Source organism: Cajanus cajan, chromosome 10, assembly GCF_000230855.2.
Source record: "Cajanus cajan strain Asha chromosome 10, NIPB_CcT2T_4, whole genome shotgun sequence".
Classification (NCBI taxonomy): domain Eukaryota; kingdom Viridiplantae; phylum Streptophyta; class Magnoliopsida; order Fabales; family Fabaceae; genus Cajanus; species Cajanus cajan.
The window spans coordinates 33,917,592-33,928,844 of record NC_138526.1 but is presented as its reverse complement, the minus strand read 5'-3'; the positions used below and the strand labels follow the sequence as shown (position 1 = coordinate 33,928,844).

The following is an 11,253-nucleotide window of genomic DNA, read 5'->3' as shown; positions in this document are numbered from 1 at the left end:
CAAACTTCATGCATAGAAACCCCGTAACAAAATGGCATTGTTAAATGTAAACATCAACACTTACTCAATGTAACACGTGTTCTTCTCTTTCATTCGAACTTATCTCTCAGTTTTTGGAATTTTGCACTCTTGCATGCCACTTATCTCATCAATTGCATTCCCACACCATTCCTTAATAATGAAACTCCTTTTCAAAAATTATATGGTCATCCATGTGATATATCTGGGTTGAAAGTCTTTGGGTATCTCTATTACATATCCATTCCTATTTCCCATCGTAACAAACTTGATCCAAGAGCTCATCCTTGCATATTCATAGGTCTACCATCCCATACCAAAGGTTACCTCACTTATGATCTTTATACTCGTAACATTATTATTTCTCACAATGTTTATTTTTATGAAGACCATTTTCCTTACCTACAACCACATCACAATGATCCTCACATTACTACCATTTCTCCTTTACCTTTCACAACCGACTCTACCTCACTTGATCCCTTTCCTCTTTCGGTTGACCAACTCCCGTATTCTTCTACTACTAATCCTCCTTAATCCCCTATCCCACTTAACTCCCCCACATTACGTCAATCAACTCGTCCCCTTAAGCCTCCTTCCTATTTGCAAAATTTTCACCGCTCCCTCACATCCACTTCAACCACTCTTCATCCAGGTACACGCTAGCTTATTGAACACTATCTTTGTTATTCCTGTCTTTCCAATTCATTTCAGTGTTATGTGGCTTCCATCTCTACTATGACGAAACCAATTTCTTATGCTGAAGCTGCTAAGAGTGATTGCTGGCTTAAAGCCATGCAAGCTGAATTGGATGCTCTTCAAACGAATCAAAACTTGGACGTTCACCACTCTCCCACCCAACAAGCATGTATGCTCCTACCACGGCCCATTCTCAAGCTATTTTTCATATTTTACATTATTTAAAATATGTTCCTAGCTTGGGACTTTTCTTCTCTACCACTAGCTCTCTTCAACTGAAAGCATTCAGTGATTCGGATTTGGACCGGTTGTCTTGACACTCACCGTTTGATTACGGGATTTTTGGTTTATATTGGTGATTCCCTCATCTCCTGGCGTTCGAAGAAGCAGCCCATTGTTTCTCGTAGCTCCTTTAAGGTCGAGTATCGTGCCCTTGCTACCACCACTTGTGAGCTTCAATGGCTCACCTATCTTCTTGATGATTTACATGTTCCTATTCAACACCCTGTTTTCTCTATTGTGATGACCAATCCACTCTTCAAATAGTTGCCAATCAAGTATTTCACAAATGTACCAAGCATATCAATACAGACTATCATCTTGTTTGCGAAAAAGTTCATTATGGTTTACTCAAACTACTTCCAATAGCTTCACCTCACTAACTTGTCGACATCTTCACAAAAGTCTTACCTCCTTCAACCTTTAGAGCTTTGTGTTCCAAGCTGGGAATGTTGAACATCTATTCCCAACTTGAGGGGATCTCAAGAATAATTTGTTATTCTACACGTTTTCTTTTTTTTCTTTTTTTATAACAATTTCCATGCTTGTACTTTTCTCTCTCTTCTCCGTTTGTATATATATTTGCATACTATTCACATTAATAAAAAGAGATAAAACAGTATGCATTGAGAATTTTCTCTATTCTTGATTTTTCGTTCACGTTTATTTTTTGTTGAAAGACTTAAATTTGAGAAAAGGAAGGGAAAAAGAAATATGAACTTTAGTTTCTAGAAATCAATTTTTTTATTTTCTTTTTTATTTTCTCCCCCGACCAAATGAAAGAAATTATTAATGAAAATACGTTATCATCTGTATTTTTTCACTTTTATTTTCATTCCCTCCATTCAAACATATCACTAAGTTGTCATTCCTATAATTTGGTAAGCTTCAATTTTTAAATCAACAATATTTAATACAACGCTCCTTAGCCTAAACAAGTTATATTAATATTTGAGCATTGATAGAGAGACTTGTTTTTTTTGTTTTTTCAATTAGAGCATTACAGAGAGATGTGTAGAAAATTGAAGAATTAATCATAACGAACACCAATGCATATATACTAAAACAATATTTAAATTATTAAAGTATGGGATAATACAGGCCCACAAGCTCAATATGCGTATATACAAACCTCCAACAATAACAAAAACATAAATGTAAGTGGTGTAGAAATTGAATCAAATCAATTAATTATCAGATACAAACAAGTGTACATACGCGCAGGTAGTAGATAATCAAGTTCGTTTAATCAGCCCAAAGGTTGTTTATCGTTGGCATCTCGCTGAGCAACCTATCCAACTCCTTAAACGACACATCTCTCATCAAAAACGACCTACCAAAATCACCAGCAGAAGGCACTTCAACGTTATGCTTATCATGTCTCTTCTTTTGGCCATTCTCACTCACTGCTTCTAAAATTTCAGAATCTTTACCCGTAAGTTTCTGCACCACGGATTTGAAGCTAGTAGCATCGGTTTCAACGTATTGGGTGTTGATGATCACAACCTTCACGGGTCCCCTATTGCATCCACCACTCGACATCGCAAAAAAAGTTAATGAATCAATTCCTATGATAAATCAATTAAAGGAATAAGAAGGTGATTTTGGTGCAAAAGGGCTAAAGGGTGTAGTGTATATGGTGTATGGTTAATGGGTTAGCCTTTGTGATTATATAATATATGGTTGGGCTTGGGGTGGATTTGACGGCTGAGAAAGATGTGTAGATGAAATGAGTTGACCGTTGGTGCTTATGCGAAATGAGGGGGAAGGTGTGACATTGAAAAGTGAGATATGGTCAAGTTACGCAATTTCATTAATTGGTGAAGCTACTAGCTAGATACTAGACACACTCAAGGTCACGTGCCTCATGAAGCATGCCCTAAGTCAGAATGGGTGGCACGGGTTGCTTTCGTTGGTTTGGCTAGAATATTATCACGTGATTAGGTAATTGGTGATCAAATTATACAAGTGCGTGTGTCAATAATGGGTGGTAGAACTAGAAACAATTGAACTGAATAATAGTTGTTTGATTAAGGTTTCAAAGTAAAAGGTCATGTCAATAATGGGGGGTGGTGATACTTGTTGATTAAAGATGATAATTTTGAAAACTTTGAGGTTTTTACTTTCTTTTTTGTGCGTTAATTTTGCGTGATGTGTTTAACTTTGATAGAATCAAAGAAGTAAAGTTACGTTTAAGATACACATCTTGTGATTGTATGGCTACCTAGAGTAGGATATAGTTAAGTAATTATATATGAACTCATGAAGGGGTTGTGGGACCATCCAATTATGAATGTTAGAGAACAAACTTAGGAAGAATGAGTTATTTTAACTGTTTTTTTTTAAATTAATTAGTATGTATTTCAAATTTAGTTTAGTATAATTAAATAGCAAAGGACTCACGTCATTTAATTAAATGATTAAAAATTAAACTTTAACTTTTAACTTTTACAAATACATAATACCGAAATTAGGGATGGTAAAGTGGGTCGTGGCCCGCGGGCCGGCCCGTTGGCCTGCCAAAAATTGGCGAGCGGACCCATCATTTCAACCCGTCAACCCGCCAAGCCCATCAATCTGTCAGGCCAAATAGAGGGCCGGGCCACCACAACTCGCCGGCCCGCATATATATATTTTTTAATTTAATTATTTTTATGTTTATTTTATTTTGATGTAGAAGATGAGGATGAAGATGATCAAGAAAAAAAGTAAGGACATCTTCTTCTAAGAGAGCTTCTAATATTCTTAAAATAAAAATTTAAAGTTAATTAGTTGTATTTAAACTTGTTTTGTGAACTATCAAAAAATTTAGTTTATAATAATTTGTAAGTTTATAATTTGGTTTTGATTTTGGTGTAAATGAATTAATTTCTATTTGATTTTGTTCTAAGTTTGTAATTTGTTTTTGTTAAACATATATTATGTACAATATGTATGTATTTTTAATTTCATATGGTTATATTTATTTATTTATAGCAAATTTTTTTATTTAAACATAAAATATATTTTTTCTATTTTTTTAATTTTTATTTTTGTATGCGGGCTTGCCTGCCAACCCGCCAGCCCGTCCTTAGGCAGGACGGGCCAGCATCTCCAGCCCGTTTTACATTGGCGGGTCGGCCCAGCCCGTTTTTAGTGGGCTAATGACGGGACGGGCCAAAACAGGCCGGGCTAGCCCGTTTTGCCATCCCTAACCGAAATTGAGGTGGAAACTCTACTCTTTAGTAATAAAGAGAGAAAAAATTATAGTATACTTAAATTATTTTTTTTTTAGTACCGTTGAAATGATTGGAACAGATTTTCATTTAGGTAGTTTGAATTATTTGAAATGTTACGGATATATACAGACTTTGATGAATAAATTAAACAATCAGACATACGTATTGTTAGTTTATCGTATATGACTTCCTCTTTAAGGAAACTAAACTATATATAACAATGGCTTTAAATTAAGGTTCTCGATTAAAATTTGCTTCTAGTTGAAAACAGGATTGGCGTAAGCATCGGAATAACTAAATCTTTGTCATAAGACAATGGAATCAAAATGGTGTAAAATATGTGACATAAGACATCAGAAAATCAACATGATATATAAATTAGTTGAAGATATAATTAAATTACACTTTAGTGTAACTATTTTTATTAATATGTAATTTCAATCTTTTTATATTAAAATAAAGATATTTAATTTCTTTGATTTTTAAAATACAAAATTTTGATCTTTTGTTAAATTAGAATGTACTAAATATTAAATTTTAATATTTACTCATACTTAAGTGATGTGATATTTAATAATATGATATTTAAAAATAAAATCTTAAAAAATATGTAAATAAAATTTTTATTAATAAAATAAATATCAATTATTTATAAAATATATATAAATAAAAATATTTTGTATGTTAATTTTTAATTTTTTATCCATATATATTATGTAATTAAATATTATATCACTTGACTGACTAGTGACAAATTATTAAATAATATCAAAACTTAACAATTAATGAATATTAAATTGATGATAGGACTAAAATTTCGTATTTTATAAAATAGGAGAATCAAATATCTCTAATTTAAAATAGATTTAAACCCTAAATTGATCAAATTTATGAATAAAAATATATAATTTAATCTATAATATTTAATTTTTCACATAAATATTTATTAAAAAATAGTAAATATTTAAATAAATTTTAATATTTTGAATTAGTGATAAGTTTGAACCTCTAAAATTAGCTTAATAATTAAGTGAAAAGATATTAGAGTAGTTAAAAGTATAAAGATCTAAATTCAATCATCATTACAATTATTTTTATAATCTTTTCTATTTTAAGAAAAAAAAATTAATGATGAGTTTTTGTCCTAAATATATCAAAAATTAGGAAAAGGAAGAAAAACACAAGACTTGAGCAAAAATATCATGTCAAAGTTTCCATCTCTGACAGGACATTAGAAGGGAATAGTTGAAGAGAAACGGTCTCTTCATTTTGATTGATTCCTAATACAAAAGGACTTATTCATCTACACTTTAATTACCACCGAAAGAAAAAATAAATAAATATATATAGAGAGAGAGACAGATTTCAGCTTTATTTATTTCTTGTGGGTATCTGCCTTGACTTCGTTACTCAGCATTTGTATTTATTGAAACTTTTTAGTTCTTGGCCCAGGGCACAACATTGACTTAAAAGTTTATTACTTGTGGATGAAGTGATTGCAACTTGCAACGATAGCTTTGGAACATTATGTGCTTCTTAATCTTTTTTTTATTATTATTCAGTTAAGATTAAAAAATACAAATAAAGAGAATGGGTCAATTATAATGATAAATTAGTCTAACAAATAATATATTACAGAGTGAGAAGTTGTTGATCGATTAAACGGTTCAAATAGTAAAGTAAAGACTAAGGCAATTAAAAATTTAGATTTTCAAATAAATAAAATAATAAAGATATTCGGAAGAAAAAAATTTGTAACAGTTGTTGGGAGAAATTAAATGTGAAAAAATTTCTTTAACTTAGCAACCGTCACAGTACTATCAACGAGAATGATTCAATGGACGGGTAGATATATATTTGTGATAGAACAAAAAAAAATATAAACTAAAATAATTCCTTAAAAAATTAAAGTGTCACTTAAAGTAAATATATTTAATTGTAATTACGAGAAAAAGAAAAAAAAATTAACTATAAGATAGATTTTATTAGAAAATCAATCCAAATTTTAAAATAAAAGAAGAGAATGAAAAGTAAATCTTAACAGAATTGCAATTCATTTGCAGAGATTCCCATTCTGTTATTTTTTCTGTTTTGTTCTTTCTCTCCCTGTAACAGTTTTTGTCTCTTTCTTTTCTTTCTCATTGTATATATACCCGTTCCATCATAATAAAATAATCAAGTTGTTGTTGATCTTTTATGGTGTTGTTCATCTTCTTTTATGTTGCTGAATGATTTTATGATGGTATCAGAGCTCTTTTGAATAGCTCTGCTACGTTTTCGCTATCCTTTTTCTTGTCCCTTTCATAATTTACAAAGATGGCTGACACATTAGACTATACACCTCCATTGCACAGTTATCTTTACCTTCATCTCGGAGAGAATCCTGCTACTGCCCTCGTCTCTCCTGTCCTTGATTCCAGGAACTATCACTCATGGATTAGATCCATGATTACTGCTCTTAGTGCCAAAAACAAGATTGAGTTTGTTGATGGCACTGCCTTTGCACCTCCTAAATCTAATCCCACATACTCAGCATGGCAATGATGCAATAATATGGTGGTCTCGTGGATTGTTTATTCTGTTTCCCCTTCAATCTGTTAGAGTATCTTGTGGATGGATAAGGCTGATGAGATTTGGAACGATCTCAAATCTCGTTATTCTCAAGGTGACCTTCTTTGCATTTCTGATTTACAATTTGAGGCTTTTTCACTACGTCAGGGTGATCTCTCTGTTACAAAATTCTTCACCAAGCTTCATATCATTTGGGATGAACTTGAGAATTTTAGACCTGATCCTATGTGCACTTGTTCTATCAAATGTTCATGTAATGTTCTTCCTATTATGGAGCAACGCAAGTGTGAAGACCAAGCCATGCAGTTTCTACGTGGTTTGAATGACCAATACAATAATATTCGATCCCACGTTCTTCTCATGGATCCCATTCCTCCTATTTCAAAGATCTTCTCTTATGTTGCACAACAAGAATGCCAATTGATAGGCAACAATTTCATTGCTGCTGCTGCCAAGACTACTTCATCAGCTTCTCCACTTCATTGCACTCATTGCGGAAGATCTGGGCATTCTGAGGCAACATGCTACAGGAAGCATGGATTTCCTTCTAGTAATGACAACAAAGGCATAAAAAATTCCTCCAATAAAATATGTAAGATTTGCACTCATTGTGGGAAATCTGGTCATACAGTGGACGTGTGTTACCGCTAGCATGGTTTTCCACCTGGTCACAAGTTTTCTAATATGAAGAATTCTATTGTCAACAACATTGTGGCTAATGATTGCAGAGCCACTGAATCAGATCAACAACAAGCTCCTGAGGTTCAGGATTTTCGTTTCACTCCTCAATAGTATCAAGCCTTGATGGCTTTAATACAACAGTCCACTCAAGGAAACTCAGCTTATCCTTCTCAAATTAATCAAATTGGTTTTATTACCTCTTCCACCCCCCCCCTTCCTCTTCAGGTATATGCTGTTCCATTTTTAACTCTGTCAACTCACATCAACACACACCTTGGGTCATCGATTCAGGTGCTACAGATCATGTCTCCTCTTCTCTTTCTAATTTCTATACATACACTTCCATTACTCCCATTACTGTTAAACTGCCTACAGGCCAACATGTTGTTGCTACACATTCAGGAACTGTCAAATTTACTGATTCCTTTTTCTTAAATAATGTTTTATACATTCCTGAGTTCACCTTCAATTTAATTTCAATATCAAAATTAGTTTCATCTCTTGATTGTGAACTCATTTTTTGTTCTAATTCTTGTATTATCCAGTATGTGAAAACTAAAGAGAAGATTGGTATAGTTGATGTGAATGCTAGCCTTTACACTTTCACCTCTGTTGTTCTTCATCCTTCTTGTCTGTTTTCTACCATACTACAGCCTCAATGTCATGTCCAACCTATCGGGGCATTATCGCATGGGTCATTTGTCATATAACAGTTTAAAACTTATGCAGCAAAATTATCCATGTATTCACAATGACAACCAGTTTACATGTAACACTTGTCATTATGCTAAACAAAAGAAGCTTCCATTTTCTTTGAGTAATTCTTATGCATCTAATCCTTTTGATTTACTTCACATTGATATATGGGGACCTTGTTCCAAAACTTCTTTGCATGGACACAAGTATTTTCTTACTGTTGTTGATGATAATACTCGTTTCACATGGATTTTTCTCATGACTAATAAAGCTGAAACTCGTACTCATATAATAAATTTCATTCAACATGTTGAAACACAATTTGAAAGACATGTTAAAGAAATTCGTACTCATAATGGTCTTGAGTTTTCCATGACTCAATTTTTTGAATCAAAAGGTATTACAACATGTATTGAAACCCTTGAACAAAATGGAATTGCTGAGCGAAAACATCAACATTTACTAAACGTTACAAGAGCTTTACTTTTTCAATCTCATTTAAATCGTTCTTTTTGGTGTTTTGCTCTGATGCATGCTACATATCTCATCAATTGCATTCCCACTCCTTTCTTGCAAAATATTTCTCCTTTTGAAAAACTCTATGGTAAACCATGTGATATTGCCTCACTTCATGTTTTTGGTTGTCTCTGCTATATTAGTACCATAAAAGCCAATCAAAAGAAACTTGATCTCAGGGCCCACCCTTGTATTTTTCTTGGATTTAAGCCTCACACCAAAGGTTACCTCACTTTTAATCTCCACACTCATCACCTTGAAGTTTCTCGCAATGTCATCTTCTATGAATAAAATCATTTTTCGTATCTCACTTCAATGTCTTCTACTGATTCTCCATCTCCGTCTCTTCCTAATCCTACGAATACTAATCTTAGTGACCCTTCCTTTGACATGCAAACTTCTCCAAATACATCAATAGTCCCTGTTTCTTCTACTGAGGCTGCTTCTTCTCCCATTGTTCTTCGTCGATCATCTCGCTTGTGTCAACCACCTTCATATCTTAAAGATTTTCATGTCACATTCACATCAGCTACATCACATCATTCTTCAGGTATTCGCTATCCCTTGGATTCTTACATTTCTTATAATCGCTTGTCTTCATCATTTCGTCATTTTACACTATCACTTTCTAGCACAATTGAACCAACTTCATATGTTGAGGCTTCCAAAAGTGATTGTTGGCTTAAAGCTATGAGAGAGGAGATTTTTGCCCTTGAAGCGAACAATACCTGGATCCTTACTTCTCTTCCTCCTAATAAATCAGCCATTGGGTGCAAATGGGTTTACAAGGTTAACAACATGCAAATGGTTCTATTGAACGCTATAAAGCATGCCTCGTAGCCAAAGGATATACTCAACTTGAGGGACTTGACTTCATTGATACCTTTTCCCATGTTGCTAAGCTCACTACAGTGCGTCTTCTTCTTTTTGTGGCTTCCATTAATGACTGGTTTCTTAAACAGCTAGATGTTAACAATGCTTTTTTACATGGGGAACTTCACGAGGAAGTTTATATGCAGCTTCCACCAGGTTTATCATCTACTAAGTCCAGCCAAGTATGTAAGTTACAAAAATCTTTATATGGGCTCAAACAAGCAAGTCGCCAGTGGTATGCTCGCCTTTCATCTTTTCATTTGTCTCATGGCTATCATTACTCCTCTACAGATCATTCACTGTTCTTAAAATTCAATGATAACTCTCATACTGCTCTTCTTGATCAAACTTTTAAAATTAAGGATCTTGGTGATTTATCTTATTTTCTTGGATTGGAAGTTGTAAGAAACAGAACATGGATTCATTTATCTCAACGAAAATATACCCTTGACATTTTGTCTGATATTGGTATGCTGGCCTGCTGCCCTGTGTCTACTCCTATGGATTCTTCAAACCGTTTATCTACTTCCAGTGGAACTCCTCTAGAAGATCCATCTGTTTATAGACGACTGATTGGTCGTTTAATTTATCTCACAAACACTCATCCAGATATTGCACATTTTGTTCAACATCTTAGTCAGTTTGTCTCACAGCCTATTACTGCTCATTATCAAGCTAATTTTCGCGTTCTACGTTATCTCAAACAAGCTCCTGGTCTTGGTATTTTTCTTGATTCTAGAAGCTCTCTTCACTTGAAAGCTTTTAGTGATTCTGATTGGGCTGGTTGTATTGATTCACGTCACTCTATCACTGGTTTCTCCATTTATCTTGGTCACTCCCTTATATCTTGGAAATCAAAGAAACAACAGACTGTGTCCAGAAGCTCCTCAGAAGCTGAGTATCGTGCTCTTGCATCTACAACCTACGAGCTTCAGTGGCTTATCTACCTTTTGGAGGATCTTCGTGTACCTTTTACCCGTCCTACACTTCTCTTTTGTGATAATCAATCTGCCATTCATATCGCATCCAATCAAGTGTTTCATGAAAGCAAAACACATCGATATAGATTGTCATCTTGTTCGAGAAAGGGTCAACAATGGTGTGATTAAGTTGCTGCCAGTTTCTTCTTCTCTTCAGATTGCAGATTTCTTCACAATCTTCGCTCCAAGATGGGAATGATGAATATGTATTCCCAGCTTGAGGGGGGCTCTTAACATAATTGCATTTCATTTGCAGAGACTCCCATTCTGTTATTTTTCTGTTTTGCTCTTTCTCTCCATGTAACAGTTTTTGTCTCTTTCTTTTCTTTCTCATTGTATATATACCCGTTCCATCATAATAAAATAATCAAGCTGTTGTCGATCTTTTATGGTGTTGTTCATCTTCTTTTATGTTGCTGAATGATTTTATGAGAAAAGATATATTTCACAAGGTGGTGAATGTATCTTGATTCTAGGGAAAGTCAATTATTATAGTGAAAGAGTATGTGAAAATGTGAAAATTAATATTAAGATTTTCTAGTATCATTTATGAATGTAATATTAGCGCTCTATCATAAAAAGAGATATATGTGGTGAGAATAGATACCACTCACTAAGATAGAGAAGGGGTCACCATTGTATGTGAGTGGGATTTAGTAGTGGAGAAGGTTTCTCAAGTTCATCAAGAAAACATGTAATGTGATTTGAAATGATGAATATTT

General features: G+C 33.7%; 2 protein-coding genes across 2 annotated transcripts; one reads left to right on the top strand and one right to left on the bottom strand.

Annotated features, from left to right (window-relative positions):
• Positions 1–2,241: 2,241 nt before the first annotated feature.
• On the bottom strand, positions 2,242–2,538 carry LOC109806161 (VQ motif-containing protein 1-like). Its single transcript, XM_020368542.1, has one exon. It carries the CDS (start codon positions 2,536–2,538, stop codon positions 2,242–2,244), a length of 297 nt encoding a protein of 98 aa, XP_020224131.1.
• Positions 2,539–6,827: 4,289 nt separating this feature from the next.
• LOC145952446 (uncharacterized) lies at positions 6,828–7,436 on the top strand. The gene has a single exon (XM_083064810.1). The coding sequence runs from the start codon at positions 6,828–6,830 to the stop codon at positions 7,434–7,436; it is 609 nt and encodes a 202-aa protein (XP_082920936.1).
• Positions 7,437–11,253: the final 3,817 nt, after the last annotated feature.